This window comes from Perognathus longimembris, chromosome 18 (genome assembly GCF_023159225.1).
Source record: "Perognathus longimembris pacificus isolate PPM17 chromosome 18, ASM2315922v1, whole genome shotgun sequence".
Lineage (NCBI taxonomy): Eukaryota > Metazoa > Chordata > Mammalia > Rodentia > Heteromyidae > Perognathus > Perognathus longimembris.
The window spans coordinates 46,216,003-46,238,411 of NC_063178.1; the positions used below are offsets into that span (position 1 = coordinate 46,216,003).

The window sequence follows — 22,409 nt, forward strand, 5'->3', positions numbered from 1 at the left end:
AGGAAATACCAAAATGGACAAAGGATACAAGGATAAACCAATGCCATAGCAATACTTACAAAACGATATGGTGTCAACCAACTGTACAACTCATGAAGGGGAAGAGGAAAATAGGGAGCCAGGGGAACCATGAGGAGGTAACAAGTTGGATAAGAAATGTACTCAGTGCCTTACATACGAAACTAAGCCCTCTGTACATATCTTTGACCATAGAGAAATGAAAAGAGAAAGAGTCTGTCAGTGTTTCCTGCCTCAGCTGTCTTTGAACCGCCATCCTCAGATCTCAACTTCTTGAGTAGAAAGGATTAAAGGCATGTCTCAGTCATCCCTGGGCCTGAGGGCTTCTGAAAGTGCACACCCTACAGGAAGGGGAAGCAGGAGGTCAAGGGTGGGTTCATCAATTAGCATATCATTGTTGTTACTTACAACCTGCCATGTGAAATCATGCTCTTTTTCTTTTGGATTTCTTTCCCGTGTTTTTACCCCTGAGATCAGTGTAACTGATTTTCGTGCCCTGGATATTGTGTAGACACATGTATGGGAACTAGGGAAAGGAAAGGAAATACCAAAATGGAAAAGGATACAAATACAAACCAATGCCAAAGCAATACATACAAAAGTGTATGGTGTCAACTCATGAGGGGAAAAGGAAAATGGGGAGGAAGGGGAACCATGAGGAGGTAACAAGTTGGATAAGAAACGTACTCAGTGCCTTACATACGAAACTGTAAGCCCTGTGTACATATCTTTGAGCATAGAGAAATGAAAAGATTAGTCTGTCAATGTTTCTGGCTCCAGCTACCTTTGAACCTCCATCCTCAGATCACAGCTTCTTGAGTAGAAAGGATTAAAGGCGTGGCTATTCCCCCCCCCCCCCAGGGAACTGAGGGCTTCTGAAACTGCACACACTACAGGAAGGGGAAGCAGGAGGTCAAGGGTGGGTTCCTCAATTAGCATAGCATTGATGTTGTTATTTTCAACCTGCCATGTGAAATTTTGCCCTTTTTCTTTTAGATTTCTCTCCGGTATTTTTACCCCTAAGATCACTGTAACTGATTTTCATGCCCTGGATATTGTATAGACACATGTATTGGAACTAGGGAAGGGAAAGGAAATACCAAAATGGACAAAGGATACAAAGACAAACCAATGCCACAGCAATACTTACAAAACTATATGGTGTCAACTAAATGTACAATTTATGAGGGGGAAGAGAAAAATGTGGAGGCAGGGGAAACATGAGGAGGTAACAAGTTGGACAAGAAACGTATTTAGTGCCTTACATATGAAACTGTAAGCCCTTCGTACATCACTTTGACCATAGAGAAATGAAAAGAAAAGGAGTCTGTCAGTGTTTCCTGCTCCAGCTGTCTTTGAACCTCCATGCTCAGATCTCAGCTTCTTGAGTAGAAAGGATTAAAGGCATGGCTCAGTCACCTGCTGGGCCTGAGGGCTCTTGGAAGTGCACATCCCACAGGAAGGGGAAGGGCTAGCTCAAGGGCGGGTCCCTCAAGACTGGTATATAAAGGAGAGCAGCACCGCGGGAGCTTCATTCGCTGGTCCCAGCTGCTGGAGGAAGGAGCTGAAGACTGATCCCGGGCAGGTAGGAAGACAGAGGCCCCGGAAACTCTCGTGGCGACCACCAGTCCTCGGCAGACCTCACAGCCAGAAATACAGTTGAATCCTGCCGGTAAGAGGGAGGGGTGTTGAGGGCTGAGGCTTTGGGGTTCAGCGCCTTCACAAGGGGGTGGATCCCAGGGCGGGAGCTGCTCTGCTAGCGTCGAAGCTCTGACCCAGAAGCAGGTTGTCTACGGATTTGTGTGTTGTGTGACTGGGAGCCCCCTAGTGCAGTAGACTCATTCAGGAAGAGGACTTTCTGTTGAGGGCTGTGGATTGGGGGTTCAGCGCCTTCCCAAGGGGTGAATTGCATCGGGGAGGGAGCTGCTCTGTTAGGGTCTAAACTCTGACTCAAGAGCAGGTCTTCTAGGAATTTGTGTGTTGTGTGAAGGGGAGCCCTTGGAACAACAGACTATTTCAGGAAGAGGCTTTTCGTAAGTGTGGTGTTTATTGGCTTTTAATAACTGAGTCAAAGATGAATCCAGGGAACCCTTCTGGTGGGCAGCAGCCTGGTGCTTTTGCAGCATCTCCTCGTAGTACCGGAGGTACACTTCAGGCTAAGCTACCATTTGGATTTCGTCAGCCCTTGAGTTTGGGGCAAAGTAGTACATTATCTGGGAAGAACCCGGTCTTGTCACAGGTCCCCAGCTTTGGAGCACCTTCTGGAATAAGTTGTGCCTCTAAAGAACCAGCATTTGGCCCCACCCAAACCTCAAGTGCTGGACTGTTTTCTGGAGTTGAACACACTGCTTTTGGAGCTACATCCGGGCCTTCAAGTTCACCTGTGTCTGGAAACCCAGGATTTAAACTCCCATCATCCACCAGCAGTGGGGTTTTCCCAAGCACTTCTACTTTGGGACCAGAAGCTGGAGAAACAGTGAGCTCTGGCTCCAGGAAGACCAAATTCAGCTTTAAAATTCCAGAGGACTCAGTGTTCAGACCTGTCCTGGGGGCAGAGTCTGAGCCAGAAGATACACAGAGCCAGGTTCCTTCTGGATTTTTCTCTCTTCCCCGTCTACTGGGTAGTGGACCTGGCAGCCCGATGCCCCCTTTGTCTTCTCCTCAGGTGACAAGTAATTCAGCTACGGATTCAAATTTTATCTTTTCAAACCCAGCTAATACAAATAGCTCATCTGCTTTTGCTCCTGCTTTGTTAAACCAAACTGTAGAGGAGAAGAAGAGAGGTCCTGGGCCAGTGTTTGGAGGTGCCAGTAGTAGCTTCAGCTTCGTCATATCTTCCGGGTCTTTAGGAGAACCCTTCCCTGCTAGCAAAACAAGTGCCAAGCAAGGGTGTGAGGAAGCAGTTTCCCCAGTGGAGCCCCTTCCCAACCTCGTGAAGGGACTGAAAAGGAAAAAGAGCCAGGACCGCCGCTCACCAGGGCGGCATGGCCAGGAGGTGGTGGGAGACTCTGACCCTCTGTCCAGGGGTGACCATCCTCCAGGTAAACGCCCTGCCCGCTTGAATCGGCCCCCGGGAGGCGCTTTGTTCGGCCGGAAGACAAAGGAGGTCTTTGAAAGCAATAAAGCAGCAGGCCATCTGCTCCACAAGGAGTCTAAAGGGCAAAGTTCATTTCTGCCATCTGGGGAAAGTGAAGCATCTCCAGGGAGTCAGTCTGTCCTGAACCCTTCGGGGCTTCCAGGTGTGAATAGAGAGCAAGAAACTGAAAGGAGAGAGAGAAAAGCTTCTGTGAGGGGAACTCCCGTACGCCAGAATAAAAGACGCCAGAGCACAGACAGTCTTGGAGGTTTTTCTCCCTTAGAGACCAAGGCCATTGAGTGCAAGAACATCCCCGATCATCTCAACGACAGGGCCTTTCTGGATAACTACTTCAGGAAAGTGGCTAAAGTACAGCGCATTGACACCTGGCCCAGCAGGAAGCTTGCAGTGGTGCACTTTTTTGATCACCCATCTGCAGCTCTGGCTCGAAAGAAAGGGAAACGTTTGCACAAGGAGGTATCTATTTTTTGGCACAAGAAGATAATGAGTCCCAACAAGAAACGCATTTCCCCGAAGGAGAAGAAACCTGGTGATGGGGCAGCTGGCCAGGGCCTGAGGGACGCATCCTTCCCGCAGTCTCCACTGGACAAGCGCCTGGGGAGGGTCGCCCCCGGCAGCCCCCTGAAGGCGAGCTCCCCCGTGAAGAAGCCACGGCTCCTGGAGGCCCATGGAGGTGAGGGGCACCCCTTCGACGCTGGGTCTGAGGGCTCTGGGGGCCTGGGGCTGTGTATGTCCCCTCTCAGTGGGCTGATAGGCACCATGGCCGAGACCTCGGAGGCCAAGTACCGCGTGCTCGCCGAGAGAGACAGAATCCTGCGGCGAGCTGGGGAGGAGAGGAAGGATCTGGGCCCTGCAGGGACGGTGGTGGGGACCTGCCCGGACATGTGTCCCGAGAAGGAGCGGTACCAGAGGGAGGCCCGGGGGCAGCTGAGTGTGTTCGAGGTGATCCCAGGGACACGGCGGGTGGACCACGCGGCGGCGGTGAAGGAGTACAGCCGCTCCTCCGCCGGCCAGGAGGAGCCCCTGGCGCACGAGCTCCGTCCCCCGGCCGTGCTCAGCCACACCATGGACTACCTGGTGACCCAGATCCTGGACCGGAAGGACAGCAGCCTGCGGGACTGGTACGACTTCGTGTGGAACCGCACGCGAGGCCTGCGGAAGGACATTATGCAGCAGCAGCTGTGCGACCCCGCAGCGCTGTCCGTGCTGGAGCGCTGCGCCCGATTCCACATCCACTGCGCGCACTTCCTGTGCGAGGAGCCCCCGTCCACCTTCGACGCCGCCCTCAATGCGGAGAACCTGAGCCAGTGCCTGCGGAGCCTGCGGGAGATGTACGGGGAGCTGGGGCGCCGAGGGGTGCCCTGCCCCGGCGAGGCCGAGTTCCAGGCCTACCACGTGTTGCTGCACCTGGACCGCGGTGACGTCCTCGGTGAGGTGCAGCGGCTTCGCCCCGAGCTCCGCGAGTCCCCCGAGGTGAACCTGGCCATGCAGGCTGCAATGGCGCTGAGCAGCCACAACTTCGTGCGGTTCTTCAAGCTGGCACGGGCAGCTCCGTACCTGAGCGCCTGCCTGCTGCACCGCCACTTTGACCTGGTGCGCAGGCGCGCGCTTGCGGCTCTCAACGTGGCCTACACGGCTAGCGTCCGGCGGCCCGCGCGCTTCCCCCTGGACGATGTGGCACGCATGCTGCTCTTCGCAGACACCCGGGAGGCCGCCGATTTCCTCTGCACCCACGGGCTCACGGTGTCCGAGGGCCACGTGGAGCTGACTCGAGCCCGATCCCAGGTCCCGGAGCCTGAGGGGCGGCTCCAGGCCCAGAAGTCGGTCTTCGTCACGCGGAAGCTGACAGTGTCAGTGGGGGAGGTCGTGAATGGGGCGCCGCTGTCCCCCGCCCCATGCCTCACCCCCGCGAACAGCTTTGGCTCCCACCATGAGTACCTCGGGGCGAGTCTGGCAGAGGAGCTGCCCAGCGGTGCTCAGAGGCCCCGCACCGAGGGCGCGGGGGGTGCAGGAGACGCCGCCAGGGCAGCTGGGCCGAGGGCGGCCCTTCCTGGGCTCTCCCCGCCACCTCCCGCGGGCCCCGTCCTCTCCCTTGCCCCTTTTCCCCGCGCCCCAATCCCGGCTGCGGCCCCCAGCTTCCCGCAGCAGTCCATCCAGCTGCAGCCCCGGTTGCCCCGGGCTGTACCCGCCGACTCAGAGGAGGCTCAGCCCGGGCTCCCCCCGCCGCCTCCCGCGCGCCCCGTCCTCTCCCTCGCCCCTCTTCCCCGCGCCCCCATCCCGGCCGCGGCCCCCAACCTCCCGCAGCCATCCATCCAGCTGCAGCCCCGGCCGCCCCGGGCTGCGTCCGCCGACTCAGAGGCGGCCCTGGCGGCCGTGGCAGAGGAGCTCCTCAGCGAGGCGGTGCGGGGCGGCTGCGAGGCCGTGGGCACCGCAGGGGCGGCCTTCGCGGCCGCGGCGCTGGCCGTGTCCGACGCCGCCCTGGATGATCTGCTCGCAGAGCTGACGGGGCTCGAGGTGGCCGAGTGCGCGAGGGAAGCCTGCGCCGAGGAGGCCGCGCGGTCCCAGGAGGCGGAGAGTGAAGCACGCATGGCGCGCTGCACGGAAGACATCTGTGGCTGCCTTCTTGGCACTGTCCTGGCTGAGGAGATCGCGCAGACGGCGGGGGAGGCGCTGCGGGAAGGCCGCCGCTCCCGCAGGTTCCTGCAGCGGTGGAGGGCGGCCACCGTGGCCGCGCAGAGGTCACGCAGGGGCCCCACAGCGCCCTCGCCCCCGCAGCTGCTCGGCAGGGCGGCCTGGGCGCCTCTGGACCTGCCGCGGCTCCTGGCCCAGCATGTCCCTGGGGCCCACGCGCGAGTGTTCTGGAAGCTGGTGCTGGTTCTGCCTCGTGGAGAAGAGCACACTCCGGGAAGCCCCAGCGGAATCCTCGCCGAGTGGCTGAAGGTCAAGTTCCTGGGTGAGGGCGGTGGGGCTGGCGAGACGCAGACCCGGGCCATCGTCCTGCGGTCTGGCCGCACAGCGGGGCGGGCGGTGTCTGTGCACGTGTGTGTCCAGGTGGACCCGGACGCCCCAAGGGTCGGCACCCTGCATGCCCTGGAGGCCCCAAATGCCCTCCTGGGCACCAGCGGGCTAGTGCTGCTGCTGCCCCCCAACGTGAAGAGTGAAGATGGCCAGGGAGAAGACGGGCTCGGGCTGCCGGCCCGGCTGCAACAGCTCCTGCGGGCGAAGCCCTGCCACCCCGCACTCCCACTGGTGGTTCTGGTTCCCAGCTCCAGACGACATGGACCGGGGAAGGAGGTGGAAGATGGCTTGATGCTGCAGGATCTGGTGTCAGCTAAGCTGGTGTCCGAGTATATGGTGGTTGAGATCCCCGATTCCATCCATGATGCACGTGCCACGGAGCAGGTGACCCATGTGGCCCAGTGGCTGGTCTCACGCTGCCCTCACGCCCCGGACCTTTGCTGCCAGACTCTCACTCAGTATGTTGAGGATGGCGTCAGCCTGGCATTCAGTGGCCGATTTTTCCAGGATCGAAAGGAGCGGCGCCTGGCTGGCCTGGCGTCCCAGGAGCCGGGAGCCATCGTGGAGCTCTTCAACAGCGTTCTGCAATTCCTGGCCTCTGTGGCATCCTCAGAGAAGCTTGGTCAGCTCTCCTGGCCTGTCCCTGAGTTCGCCGAGGCGGGAGGCCGGCCGTGGCTTCCTCACCTGCACTGGAACGCCCCGGAGCACCTGGCCTGGCTAAAGCAGGCTGTCCTTGGGTTCCAGCTGCCTCAGTTGGCCCTTCCACCCCCAGGAGCTCCCTGGCTCCCCATGTGCTCCATGGTGCTCCAGTACGCCTCCCAGATCCCCAGCTCCCGGCAGACGTGGCCAGTGCTCCATTCCCAGGTGGAAAGCCTGCTCCGCCAGACCTACCTCCGCTGGAAGAGCAAGAGCTTCTCCCGGAGCCGGCAGGCAGGGCCCTCGGTGGCCGAGGTTCCCTGGGACGACGTCCTCGCCCTGTGCATCGACCACAAGCTGAGGGACTGGACACCCCCTCTGCTCCCTCTCACGTCACAGGCGCTCAGCCAAGATGGGCAGGTCTGTGTCTATTTCTTTAAAAATGAGTTGAAAAAATTTGATGTTCCTTTGTCATGGAAACAAGCCAGAGCACAGACATGGAAGGAGCTACAGCTGACTCGGCCACGTGTTGGGATAAAGTCCTTCTGTCCTTCGGCAACCCATGTTCCTACTCCATTGCTTCAACTGCACCAACAAGGGAAGAGGAGGACAGAGTGTGGCCCGAAGGGGAGGCCCGGTGCAGAGGACCTGATGCTCGGAGCCCCTGCTGAGGAGCTCCTCATCCAGCGTCTGTCCGGGAGCCTGCTGCTGGAGAAGGAGGAGAACAAGAGGTTTGAAGAACAACTTCAGCAGTGGTTGTCTCAAGACTTGGGTTCATGGACCGATTCCACTTCCCTTCCCCTCTACCTTCCCCAGACACTAGTATCTCTTCCTGGTACTATTGAGTCCATGGCGCAAGCATCTACCGTAACTCGTCCACGGACTGCAAGGACCAGGGAGCAGCTGCGGCCTCCAGAGCCACTGGGCACCTCTCTGACTGAACGGCTGAAGCACCTGGAAAAGCTGATCCAGAGCTCACGCAAAGAGGAAGTCGCCTCTGAGCTCCATCTTTCTGCACTGCTGGACATGGTAGACATCTGAGCAGCCTGACCAAAGACCTGGTCTTCTTGCCAAATAGTGTCTTTTTACAATTATGTTATTCCCAGATGCTTCATGCACTTTTGCAAATGTGATTATAATTCATGCAAACAAACCATTTGAATCTGTAAAAAAAGACAGACAGACCTGATTAAAAGGGACATTCCTTTAGGAGGGAAGAAAGATCCAGGACGAGTTCCCTTTTCTTCGACATTTCTTTTCTTTTGCTTCATGTAATGTGTTCCTTCATTTTCTCATTTCTTCCCTCCTCTCTGCTGTCCTTGAGTTGCTGAGTTTGTTCTGTGTCAATTGCAGCGGTTGGGCCCTTTCTACTGTACTTTCCTCCCCATTTCCCATGCGTTCTGTGCCATGCTCCCAGGACTTCTCTCTTCTTATTTCTGCATTCATGATAACCCTGATGTGATGGATCTCATCATCCCATCACAGCCCAGGCTGACCTGATTCTCTCGCTCCACACTCCAGCCACTCAAGTGCTGGACTCAGGTCCCCATTTGTAATAGCACCTACTTCCCAGGGGGTGACACAGTGCCGGCTCACGGTCAGTGCTCTGTCAACGTAAGCTGCTTCATCACCCCCACGGGCACCAGCATCGCCATCATCTTTACAAAATAACAAGGCCTCAGCAGAAGAAATTAAATGTCTTACTTCAAAATAAAGGATGTACCTTTCCAGAGGGAAGGCTGAGATGCAGGGAGAGGCCTTTGGGGCTTGCAGAGTCCAGTGTCTCCTTCCCAGAGGTCAGTGGAGAGGCCTCCGGGCTTGAAGGGTCCAGTGTCTCCTTCTGAGAGTAGAGGGCGCAGGCACATCTGGGAGTCAAGGTCCAGCTTGGAAGTGAGTCAGAACAGGAGTGGCCTAGTGGGAGAGCTCAGTGTCCAGACACCATGCCCCTGTTCCGTGGGAGCTGGGATGTGGGGTGGACATCTAGAGCTCTGCCATGAGATCTACATGGGGCCTGCTCCAGTCCTCCTGGCATCCTCCTCTCCCGCCTCCACATCCCATCCATGTTCCAGGCACAAAGGGCAGAACAGTACACAGCTGTGTAAGAGAGGGTGAGTGTGTGTGTATGAGTGTGTGTGAGAGCGCGTGTGGACATGAGGAGACAGCAGCCTGCCCCATCATCTATCCCAGTTGCAAAAACTTTGGAGAGGGCTGGGGATATAGCCTAGTGGCAAGAGTGCCTGCCTCGGATACACGAGGCCCTAGGTTCGATTCCCCAGCACCACATATACAGAAAACGGCCAGAAGCGGCGCTGTGGCTCAAGTGGCGGAGTGCTAGCCTTGAGCGGGAAGAAGCCAGGGACAGTGCTCAGGCCCGGAGTCCAAGGCCCAGGACTGGCAAAAAAAAAAAAAAAAAAAAAACTTTGGAGAAGCTCTGACCCCCAAAGAAACACACTAAATTAGGCTCAGCTCAGCAGTTCCCAGGCTATGCCAACTCAGTTATCTTCTCCTTTTCTTTTCTTATCTCTTAAATATAACATACATTCTTCCTGAACATCCTAGGGGAAATATTGACTTGGACCTAGAGAATTTGGAAGAACTGTCACTGCCAAGGTAATAAAAATATATAGATTAAAAATATTCATCATAAAACATAATTTGTTGAATGCCTTTCTTTACATAATATACAAGTGACCCAAGTGAATGAATGTTATGATGAAAACGAAACTACTGCACTGTGTGAGATAGTTCAGGAGCTTGAACTCTAGGCCTGGGTACTGTCCCTGTGGTCTACCACTTGAGCCACAGTACCACCCCCCCGGCTTCTTGGTAATTAGTTGGTAGTGTTTGATCAACACACACACGCACACACACACACACACACACACACACACACACCATGGAGAGTTATGAAACAGAAGGCTTAAGGAATCATTGTCGGGAGCCGTCGGGAAATCATAATTTATAATTTTCACCAATTGTCAAGTTGATTTTTTTACCTCCACTTTTTAAGTTAGAACTAGATTTATATTGCTTTCAAGTACAAGTATTTGTATTTGTAGAATTCTGTATTTCTTCCTCAAGGGTATTATAATATTCACTTTATGTAGAAGGCTTGCAGAATGCTCATTTGGGCTCACATTCATGAGAGCCCCAAAGATGCTCTTACATTAATGATTTATTCAAGCAATGTGTCAGCTGGAGAAAGCAACCAATCCGTGGTTTAAGCTTTAAATGAAAGCTCCAAAATTGTCAGTGCAAATCACTTCACTTCTATTGATTAAAAAAGAAACCATGGGGCTGGGGATATAGCCTAGTGGCAAGAATGCCTGCCTCGGATACACGAGGCCCTAGGTTCGATTCCCCAGCACCACATATACAGAAAACGGCCAGAAGCGGCGCTGTGGCTCAAGTGGCAGAGTGCTAGCCTTGAGCGGGAAGAAGCCAGGGACAGTGCTCGGGCCCTGAGCCCAAGGCCCAGGACTGGCCAAAAAAAAAAAAAAAAAGAAAAAAAAAAGAAACCTACTATGATTCTATAATCAAACATTCCAAAATACTGAAACCTATTTATTGATCAAACTTATATTCATTCAACTGTCTGACATTTTCATGTCACCTTTTTTTTTTGCCGGTCCTGGGGCTTGAACTCAGGGCCTGAGGACTTTCCCTGGCTTCGTTTTGCTCAAGGCTAGCACTCCATCACTTGAGCCACAGCACCACTTTTGGCTTTTTCTGTATATATGGTGCTGAAGAGTTGAACCCACGGCTTCATGTATATGAAGCAAGCACTCTACCACTAGGCCATATTCTCAACCCATGCATGTAACTTTTATATGCAAATGTATAATTTTCATAGGTGGTTAAGTTATTTTTAGATACCTAAGAATATGTTGAATATTAAGTTATACCTTGTGATCATGATATTTTAGTTCACCCTTTATTACTGGAATATAGCACAATCATTTCAATGAGAACTATTTCTTGGATTGAATGTCGATATTAATTAATTGACTTGCATATGTTTCTATTTTCTTTTTTCTTTTAGGCTGTACTTTGGAGATATAAATTTTCTCAGTTTAAAGGCTCTTTGGATGATAGCAAGAGCAAAATCAAATTTTTGTTTCAGAATGCAGATACTAAACAGATTGAAGCTAAGGTAAACACAAGCAATCTATCATCTAATTTACCCCGTAATTACATTGATACTATTAAGAAACAGAGGAAGAAATTCTGGGAAGCCAAAAAGTGCATTCACATTCTCCATTTACATGAAATACCCTGGAGACCAGCGCAATAAATTCACTTTACAACCTTAATGATGAGGTTTTATGGAAAGGAATCAGTTTAAATGAACTACAGACAAGTAATTGCATTTCTTAATTTAATTCCTTATGGACTAAATTTGTACCACACTAGAATAACATCTTGAAAAATAGATGGATCATTTGGGCTCTTAAATTTGCATTGCAAATAATAACTTAAAATATTTTAAAAACTGACCCTATTTTATTATTTATTCCTTTTAAATATAGGTACAAACTCAAATTATTTTAAATCATGTTTAATAATCATATTATTTCATAGAATATCATAGTATATTGTAAAAAATGAATTAAGTCAATTATTTTTACTTTATCTTATGCAATTTTTAAGTATGCTGGAATATTGTAACTATGCTGTCTTTATCTTATCAGAATGACCACTTGTGTTTTATGAGTATGCATATGCATGTAAATTTATATTTGTTAATATTTAAAATATAAATGATTCCTAGTATTCATTAAATATATAGTAATATAACAAGACTAAATCATAAAATGTCCCAGTGTGGAGAAAATAATAAATATCCACAGGAGGCTCAATACAATGCTTCATGCCTATAATCACAGCTATTTTGAGAGTTTGAGGCTAGCACAGTCAAAAATTTATGAGCACATAAGGTGATCCTAAGCGAAATGAACTTCAGGTTATGAAAACAAGTAGTATACCACTCTTGTAGTTATTTTCAACATGCCATGTGAAACGTGCCCTTCTTTTTTCTCTCTCTATCTCTCCCTTTGTTTATTTTTCTGTGTTCCCTTACCATGATTTTACCCTGATAGCACAGTAACTGATTTTAATACCCTGGATATTGCATATATGTGTATTGGAATTAGGAAAGGGAAAGGGAATACCAAAATCTAGACAAAGGATAAAAAGACAAACCAATGCAACAACAATACTTACAAAACTTTATGGTGGAAACCAACTATACAACTCATGGGGGGGGGGGGAGAAGAAAATGTGGAGGTGGAAGTGAGGGGAAAATGAGGGAGGAGGTAACAATTTGGATAAGAAATGTACTCACTGTCTTACTTATGAAACTGTAACTCCTCTGGAAAATAAAATATTTGGAAAATAAAGTATTCTTTTTGAGCAGAAAATTTCTTTTTGAGCAGAATATTTACCACTTTGTCTTTATGTGTACTTATTCCAGTTGTGAGAACATAGACATGTAACAATTACAGTAAATATGTTTAAATTGGCAGTGGAAGCTCCTTGAGAGTTTTTCATCCGTGACAAGTATCTTATTAACTGTTTGCGTTGCTATGCCAGAGATGTGGCAGTTTCCAGCAAGCAAACACATATTTCCTCACTGTGCTGGAGGTCAGGAAGTCACCAGAACATGGACATCAGGTGACAACTTTTCTTTGTTGTTTAACAGTATCATATTATGGATGGTCATGATACCACACAGGAGACAGAAGGCCAAGAAAATGAAGAGAAAGGGATGAGGGACAGAGACAGAGACAGAGACAGAGACAGAGAGAATGTTTTATGTGGGTGGGAAGCTTGCTCTAAGATCAAAGCCACTTCAGAGATCAAGCTGATCTCATTCTTGAGGGCAGCACCTTAATGATCTCAACACTTCTTAAGTCTGTGCATCAAACAGATTTCCATATTACAGTGGAAATTAGCTTCCAACAGAAGGACATTGACATAATAAAAGTATGTTGTATTTTTGAAATTATGATTGTTTATAATAAAGCCCTAAAGAAGTAAATTAATAATAAATGAAGAAATACTTTCTGTTTAATTTTTTAGTTTTTTTACTTTGTTTTTTGTTGTAAAGGTGATATACCGAGGGGATACAGTTACATAAGTAAGGTACACTTCTTTTTGAACAGTGTTACCCCTTCTTCATTTTCTCCTGCTTTCCCCCTACACCCCTCCCCTCCAACATATTGTGTAGTGAGTATCACTGTTGCATTGGTTCACCTGTTGTTCTGCTGTTGCTGTGATTCCCCTGCCCTTCCCCAAATCAGATAAATGTAAACACATATACAAGACAAAGGATACAGAAATAAAAAGATAGTGAGAAACGGCATAATCCAAAGTGAAAAAGAATTCCAAAAAAATAGCTTCGTGGCTGGGGATATGGCCTAGTGGCAAGAGTACTTGCCTCTTATACATGAAGCCCTGGGTTCAATTCCCCAGCACCACATATACAGAAAATGTCCAGAAGTGGCGCTGTGACTCAAGTGGCAGAGTGCTAGCCTTGAGCAAAAAGAAGCCAGGGGCAGTGCTCAGGCCCTGAGTCCAAGCCCCAGGACTGGCAAAAAAAAAAAAAAAAAAAAAAGCTCCAAACAGTACATTATTGAAAATTATTGTTTCCTTTTCTTGTTCATTTTGATAAGCTCTATTTGATATGGTCATATGAACCTAAGAGTAATGCTTTTCTCATCAAAATTAATTAAAGAGGTAAGATAATCTGAAACATAGATCATAAAATGTGATTAAATTTGGCGACCAGTTTCTTTTGGCGACCTTTTCTTTTGAAAATGAGCAAATTCAGTTCTTATATTATAGAATAAAAAGGATAGAACTTTCAACAGAGTACAAGTAGGTATGTAGGAAGAGAGAGACAGCATATATATAATAGATTGGTGGTAGAAAGACATTCTCAAGACAAATATTTTATAATCAGAGTATATGTAACAAAAATATGCTTTCTTTGGAGTATATAATTATGTGTATTGCTGTATTACTTGCATTACAGATTTAGAAGTGTGGCAGAGTGTTTCACTCCTTGATTGTGAGAAAATCTCAAAACTGTATTAAAACCTTATATGTTGGGGTTTTTTTGCCCCTCCCGGCTCGGACTCTCCCTTCTTTCTTTCCACCCTCCTTTCTCACCCACTCCCCTAATCACCTGACCTGCAGGTAAGTTAGAGTGGAACGGGGGGGTCAGCTCCAACCTGACGCGCACGGGATCAGCCGCAGATGTGTGCCCGCCTCCAACGTACACATGCAAACGGGGTCAGCTTCTTAGAGCGAATTGACTTTATTAAGAGAAGGACAAGGGGAGATGATTCCGAGGGAGGGGCTTGGCCAGGATGTCGATAGGCTGAAAGATATCACCTGATCCCCAAGGGCTAACGTCACTCGAGCGCGCCGAACCAGGGTGGGGTTGGTAGGCGCCAGGCGGGCTAGCGTGGGTTGGGTTGGGGGCGGTTTGCCCAACCGGTTCCTCTGGATTCCGATCCAGAGGGGGTAGCAGGGCCGCATTCCCCAGGGCTGGGGGAGGTGCATCAAGCCCCTTCCATCAAGGGGAAAGATGGATCCCAACATCTGCCTCTTTTATATTTATTTATTTATTTTTCAAACAGCAGCAGGCGCCCTACTTGAGAGCGTGCCGTGTCTTAGGTTGCCCCCCCCCCCAAGGGGAGTCTTACCAGTCTTGGGCTAATGCCCTAGCTCTTCAGGCTGACCTTCCTGCCGAGCTGGCGGGCCCGATGAGAGGCCTTGGAGAGAGTGGGATTGGCACTCGAAAGAAAGCCCTTATAATTTTCTCCCATGCCAGCGGACCTCAGTAAGCAGCAGGTCCTAGGGGCCGAGTGACGAGCCTCATGGGGTTCTTATATGGCTAGAAGGCCAAAGGCCGCTTGGTACCTAGACATCTCTGGCCCATCGCTTACAATAAGAGACCCAATGTAAACATAATGTAAATGGGAGCATAAAGCAGACATGAGCATAAGCAATCGTAATACAAGGCAAATGCAAACATGAGCAACTGTAACACATGAGCAATTACAACATAGGCACAAGGCAATGGAGGGTCTCTTATCTGGGTCAGTCCATGGAAAACAGAGGAATTCTGGTCCAGTCTGGTGTCGCTTAACGTAGCGCAGATGGCTCTTCCTTCCCTCGGTGGTGAGGTAGAGGGGCAGGTTCAGGTCCTGGCGATGTGGCAGCCAGGATGCTGGTAACTTAACAACTGAGGTTAGTAAACACTTCATAGTAAACAATGCAGCAAGGTGCCAATCCCTTGCTTATTGAAAACATTTATCATAAAAACGTTAAAGTGTCCAAGTCCTTTAGCTCCTATTTCCCTCCAATGGGGACCCCCGAGATAAGCAGCAAAGGGGGGAGCGAAGGGAGGAACAACCGTGCAACATTTCCCTTTGGTCCTTGTGCAAGGCTGTGGGCCACGCTGCCACAGCAAATGTTACTCCAAAGGGCGTCAGGCAGGGTCCAGGGAAGAAACAGGGCCGACACTGGGTCCATCGCTGGTGCAGGCAGGCTTTCCCATTTCTTCTTAGAAAATTCTACCTCGGTCTTTGTTTTCCTGAGAGGAAACAAGGGGAGACATCCCTCAAGGGCAGGTGCCCTTGGGTGGTCATTCTGATGGACAATATTTTACATCTCTAGCCGGTATCCAGATTGGATTCAGTTCCCCAGTGGGGAAAACACAGGCGAAACCCCTTCCGGCACTGATAAGTGGATCTGGGCCACGCCATGCCTCTGTCAGAGGATCCTTCCACTGGACCTCCACTTTTAAGTAGGGTGTTTGGCTTGACCAGTGTCTCTGGAAAGCCGACAGAGGTTGGTCCTTAGAGAAATTTAAAATATTCAATGTAAACATCGCTGTCCTCAGCTGGTCATGGGGGCTTCCCCCCCTTTTTGTTTTAATAATTGATCCTTCAGGGTCTTATTATGCCTCTCAATTATGGCTTGACCCTTTGGGTTATAGGGTATTCCAGTGATATGTTTAATATTCCACATTTGGAAAAATGCCTATAAAGGCTTACTGGTGAAACAAGTTCCATTATCTGTTTTAACCTGTAAAGGCAGCCCTAGGATAGCAAAGCATTGTAAGAAGTGGCTTTCAGCATTCCGTGCTCTTTCTCCAGTATGCAGAGAGGCCCAACACGTGCCAGAGCGATTACCTTGTGCCAGTTCCCCAGGCAGTCCTTGGTGTCCACGAAGGTGCTATAACAATATAGGCTCACTCCACTCTTTTAACAGAGACCTGACTTGGATCATCAGAGGAGTGATTGGGTTTTCATCCAATTTGATATATGAACATACCAGGTTGGGTAGCAAATTAACCACATACAGACTATCAGAGAACAAGTTCATTGGCTGTTTATCATGGGTCAGAGCCAAGGCAACTGCGTACAACTCTTTAAATTGTGTAGAGCCAGTGACGGCTTCAAAGTAATGGGTGTTCTCTTCCCCACCGGCAGGGGGCGAGGCGGAGCGCACCACTACGGCAGAGCCGGCTCATCCCCCATCTGTAAACACATTGGCAGCCTTGACAAGAGGCTTGGTAGAGAAAAGCACAGGGGGTGTCCATTGTAGCCTGGAAAATGAGGTCACCCATCTTGAAGTGCCATAGTGGCAATCTATCTTTCCCTTAAAGCCCTCCAGGGCACTAGAGACACGTGCATTATTTCTTCTGACCCATTCAAAATCTGACAACCGGTAGGAAATAGTTAGCACGTCAGGATCTCTCCCATAATGTCTCAGGGAAGTATCCCTGCCCTTAATTACCAAGTCAGCTAGCTGGTCTAGCTGGGAATAAACCCTGGGATCTCCTCCCACTGATGCGTGCACCCATTGAAGGGGCTCGCCTGATTGCGTAATTACAGCTGAGGAAAGTTCAGACCCGGGGAGGATCCAAAGGCAAAGTGGGCACTCAGGCTTGTAGCGTGCCAGCTGTGCCTTATTTAAGGCCAATTGTATTTTCTGGAAGGCTGTTTGAAGTGATGGAGTTATTTTAATAACATCAGTGGGTGCTTTGCCCTTCAAAGAGTCATGGAGCGGAATCAGCTCTTCTGTAGGCAGTTGAAGCCAAGGTGTTAGCCAATTAATTTCACCTAACAGTCTTTGCATCTCCACCAGAGTATAAGCTGCCTGGAAGGATAGCTGGGGCTTGAGTGGGCATACAGAGTCTAGTTTAAGCTCTGCCCCCAAGATCTTAAAGGGGTATACTTTCTGAACCTTGTCACTGGCTATACGTAGCCCTCCTCTTTGAAGGAGTGTTTGGGCCTTGCTATAGGCCAAGTCTAGCACTTGAACATCTGCTGATCCAATAATAATGTTGTCCATTTAAATGCATATGGTCCGATCTGCTCCTGTATCAACTAAGAATCGGAATTTCTTTCCAAATATCATGATTACTGTCTCTGGCCTTATCTCAGGGGCAATGGGGACTGCCCAGCAAGGGGCTTCAGGCTGTTTATTGCCTTGGTTGGTGGGGAATCTGAAAGTCAGGCCGTAAAGCAGATGTTTTGCCCAGGGCGCGTTCAGCCCGCCTCTCTGAAGAACCTTCCTCCAGAACTCATGGAAATCTGTAGTTTCCTGCAACTCCCATGAAGGCCTCTGAATTTAAAAGTGGCCAGGCCGTTTCTTTTTTTGTTTTTTTTTTTTTTGCTCCAGGGCGCTGCCGCCGCCACCGCAGCTCGGGCTGCCAAAATCTGCGAGCCAAACTGAGCCTCCCATGGGGGAGGGCTAGCAAGCCTGCGGCTGCGCTGCTCATCTCCCGGCTGCCGCGGTTGGGGGGGGGGGTCACAGGGACCAAACGTGCTTTTGTCCCTGGGCTTCTCGGAGTGGGGCATCGGGGCTCCCTCCAAATCAAAATTCCCTCTGGCTGGTCTCTCCTGAATCCAGGGATTCCCCACCGGGGTCCCAAGAGAGGCACGCCTTGCGGGTCTTAATGGCTCGCAGTGGGAGTTTTCCCCATTTTGTCGTTTCTACCTCCGTGTTGGATCCAGTTAGCCACGGTACCCTGTGGGTCAATTCCTCCCAAATTCGTATGGCGCAGGGCTCTGAGATATTAATCCCCGCGTTTTGGAGGGTGAACTTTAGGATTTTAAGGGGCGAACTGTTTTGCTGACTCTGGACTTGTCCCATCCTCTTACCTGGGGTGGGAGGATCATGTGTCTCAGCTTTTCCAACCTGTTTTCGTCAGGGTCGGACGGGAGCCGGCTTCCTCGCGTGGATTCGTGCAACCCACGTGGGCGCCACAATGTTGGGTTTTTTTGCCCCTCCCGGCTCGGACTCTTCCTTCTTTCTTTCCACCCTCCTTTCTTGCCCTCTCCCCTAATCACCCGACCTGCAGGTAAGTTGGAGTGGAACGGGGGGTCAGCTCCGACCTGACACGCCCGGGATCAGCTGCAGATGTGTGCCCACCTCCAACGTACACATGCAACAGGGTCAGCTTCTTAGAGCGAACTGACTTTATTAAGAGGACAAGGGGAGATGATTCCAAGGGAGGGGTTTGGCCAGGATGTCGATAGGCTGAAAGATATCACCTGACCCCCAAGGGCTAACATCACTCGAGCGTGCCGAACCAGGGTGGGGTTGGTAGGCGCCAGGCGGGCTAGCGTGGGTTGGGTTGGGGGCGGTTTGCCCAACCGGTTCCTCTGGATTCCGATCCAGAGGGGGTAGCAGGGCTGCATTCCCCAGGGCTGGGGGAGGTGCATCAAGCCCCTTCCATCAAGGGGAAAGATGGATCCCAACACTTACATAGATTTACATAGGAGTCAAAACTTTGTTTTGATGTTTGCTGTTGTTTTGAGCCCTATAAGATTAAAGTCATACCACAGACACAGGTTATACATATTTTCCCTGAAAGTAGGAACTCATAAATTCTCACTTCATTACACAGAAACTTAACGCACTTCCCATCTGTTTTCCAAGCCTCGTTGAAATTCTCATAACTTTTCTGGTAGAACAGAGAAATGGTTCCCAATAGAAGCCATGGGCAATATTGTAGGATCTTGTTTGTTTGTTTTGACAACCTACAAAAAGCTCAATTTATTGACATCAGGAACTGAAGGAGTGTTCCAAATATATAATGATTATATATGATGTTATTATACACATAAAATATCTAGGATACCTAGTATTTTTTAGTGATGAAAAATTAAATTTTTCAGGTAAGCACAATTTTTCTTTGCTAGTTCCAATAGTATATATTTATCTAAACATATATGCATCTCTTCATAATTAATAGTCTAAAAGTCTGGGAAATTCTTTTAATTGAATTCATAATTCACCCTGTAAGAATTTTCTATGGTAGTATATAAAGTATATTCATCCCAATTTATTATATTTGATCTCTGGGAGACAGAATGGAACAAGTCCTGAAAAAGAGAAAAGGAAATTTCTATTTAGTAGAATAATGGAGTCAAACTTTTGAAAATAAATCTGGATTTGGGAGCTTTCTTCCAAATTTCTCCCTGCCCATAGCCACTATCTCTGAGATTCTGTGCTGCTTATAAGAGGCTTTGTCAAGTACATTTAATGTTAGTAAGACTCAAGTCAGGAATTGAAAATAGACTTCCCAAAATGTCACTTCTAGCTAATCTCTATAAGTCTTCATTTTTCTCATTGTAAATTGTGGATAAAAGTGCCTACCTTAAAGAGCTTATCTAGAAAACAAATGTTCTGTGGCTGGGCCATAGAAATGAATACTGAATACAACTGGATGCTTAATAAATGTATGTCTAAAACCCCCACTAAAGAATTCATACTGTGTTTATATTTGTATCTTGAAAGAAACTTGGATAAGAAATGTACTCACTGCCTTACTGTAACCCCTCTGTACTTCATTTTGACAATAAAGAAAAATAAATAATAAATAAATAAATTACTAAATAAGAGACTGTTAGGAATGCAAATGAAGCCTGTTTGGCCCTAGAGGCCTCAAAATGAGGCAGTTTATTTTTCACAAAGACAGGCAGGTATTTGGAGTCCAAGGTCTCTCTCTGTGTGTCATAAATGAAGGATTGGCTCACTGTCTGTCCTGCTCTTCACAATCTCTGGCTTTTGCTGGAAGGAAAGGCTTTCTAAACCTTAGAGAAGTGCTTAACCTTACCACAAACTATCCAAAACCCAGTGGTTCCAACTACAGAGGACAGAAATAAGAACAGTCACCTACTTAAATACAAACACATGAATCAGGGTCAGGTGGTGCTTCGTGATGTGTACCATTAACTGACAACGATAAGAAATTAAGACTAAAAATTTAAAAAATCGAAGTAACACGTGTGGGGATATGTGAGGGGACGGACCCTCAAACATAAGTTTCTTTTACATAAAATTTTATTTAAAACACAGCTGGGGAAAGAACCTGGGAAAAGGTTGACATTGTCCAAAAAGAAATGTGCTCATTAGTTGATTTATGTAATTGTAACCCTTCTGTATATTAAAGATATATATATATATGTGTGTATATATGTATATGTACCTATACATATATGTGTGTGTGTGTGTGTATATATATATATATATATATATATATATATATATATATAAACATTTTTGTAGAAATAAACTATCAACTGGATTAGGGCTAGGGATATGCATATAACAAAGGCAACATCTGGATAGAGCGGCATCTCAGTCTTAGAAAAGCTTTAAAAATGGAAGGTTCTAGATTCTGAGATTTATTGAAAAGTGAATTTTTTGTACTCATCCATAACAAGAATCTAGAACATTCTTTCTCATAGTAGACTATACAACTTAAACTGGTATTTTTAGTTAAAATAAGTATATTAAATTCCTTCACAATAGACATGTGTTGAGAGGGCTGCTTCCATGACTCTGTGTAGTCTGGTCCGTTTTAGCAGTAAGCACCATTTATACATTCATACATTTTGGAAAACCTGTCATTTACAGATGTTAATAAAAAGTAAATGTATGTCGGGCTTTTAGAATGGCACATTGAAGACTTCCGAAATTTTAATTCTTGTTGCAAAGCAATGAGAAAATGCATTATCAGTATTTTTTCCAGAATTCTGGAAATTAAATATTTTAAACAACTGGAGCACATTTGTTAAAAGCAGATAAACCTCTTCCTGTAAGTGGTCTGAGATGACCTGTGAAAATGGCTTGCTAGTCCCTAGACCCAGAAAACTCCACAAAATCATGCAAGTCCAGAGGTTCAAATCTTCGTGTTCACTGTAAGAACACCAGAGAAACAGCCCAGGCCATCAAGAGATGCATATCTGAAAAGCTACCAAACACCTGAAAGACGTCACTTTAAAGAAGCAATGTGTGCTGTTCCTGCATCACAGTGGTGGAGTTGGCAGGTGTGTCCAGGCCAAACAGTGGGACTACACACAGGGTCGGTGGCCCAACAAGAGTGCTGAATTCCTGCTCCACATGCTTAAGACTGCAGAGAGCAATGCTGATCTGAAGGGTCTAAAGGTAGACTCCCTGGTCATCCAACACATGCAGGTGAACAAAGCACCCAAGATGTGCTGCTGAGCTTTCAGAGCCCATGGTGGGATGATCCCATACATGAGCTCCCTGCCACAGTGAGATGATCCTTACTGAAAAGGAACAGATAGTTCCTAAACCAGAAGAGGAAGATGCACAGAGGAAAAAGGTATGGAGAAAACAAAAACTATGGCACGGGAATAAATTTAGCATGAAATAATTGCAAATAAATGAATGTTACCATTATTATTTAAAAAGGAAGATAAACATTTTAACTTCTTTTAGCTCCCTTCCCCTCTGTAGTGTTCTACTGTTGTCTTCAAAGCACATTTACTAGTAAACATGGTTTTTCTGAAATCCATCTCCCAGAGCCCGCTGAAGGATACAAGAGAGGCTTGGAGCTCTTCAGAAAGCTAATGCCCAAGCCAAATATTAAATCACATATCCTATCTGAAAGCTTCTGGGTAAATTCTGTCTGTACAGCTAGCCATCACTTGACCTGGCTCAGACCTGGCTCTGTGGCAAAAAGTCATAAGTCCAGGTATCTGCTGAAAGTATCTATCAACAGTAGTTTAAAACCAGAGGTAGGGGCTGGGGATATGGCCTAGTGGCAAGAGTGCCTGCCTCAGATACATGAGGCCCTGGGTTCAATCCTCCAGCACCACATATACAGAAAACGGCCAGAAGCAGCGCTGTGGCTCAAGTGGCAGAGTACTAGCCTTGAGCAAAAAGAAGCCAGGGACAGTGTTCAGGCCCTGAGTCCAGGACTGGGCAAAAACAAAAACAAAAACAAAAACAAAAACAAAAAAACCAAAGGTACCTGAGGTAACAATGCTAGCTAAGGCAAATAAGAATCTTGCGAGAGGGGGTGGTGGGGCGGGGGGGGGTGCTCAAAGTTCTGAGGAGTGAGATTTCCCAAGCTTCCATAGATTCCTGAGGTCTGAGGAGTACATACAGACACACAAGATAGGTGCAGGATCTGGATAGCTGCCCTAAGCATACAATCTGCCTCATCTGACACTGTGAAAGAAGGGACTTCTACTCATTTGTTTTAAATTTCTAGATTTGAGGAGCACCACAAAACATATGAGACATAGGAAACATTCAGCCAAACTGAATGTTACTTAGAAAAATACTTTTCAAACGTTCA

At 48.2% G+C, this 22,409-nt stretch overlaps 1 protein-coding gene across 1 annotated transcript; it reads left to right on the top strand.

The window, feature by feature from the left end:
• Positions 1 to 2,092: 2,092 nt before the first annotated feature.
• On the top strand, positions 2,093 to 7,910 carry LOC125367017 (germinal-center associated nuclear protein-like). Its single transcript, XM_048367662.1, has one exon. It carries the CDS (start codon positions 2,093 to 2,095, stop codon positions 7,808 to 7,810), a length of 5,718 nt encoding a protein of 1,905 aa, XP_048223619.1. The 3' UTR covers positions 7,811 to 7,910.
• The last annotated feature ends 14,499 nt before the right edge of the window (positions 7,911 to 22,409 follow it).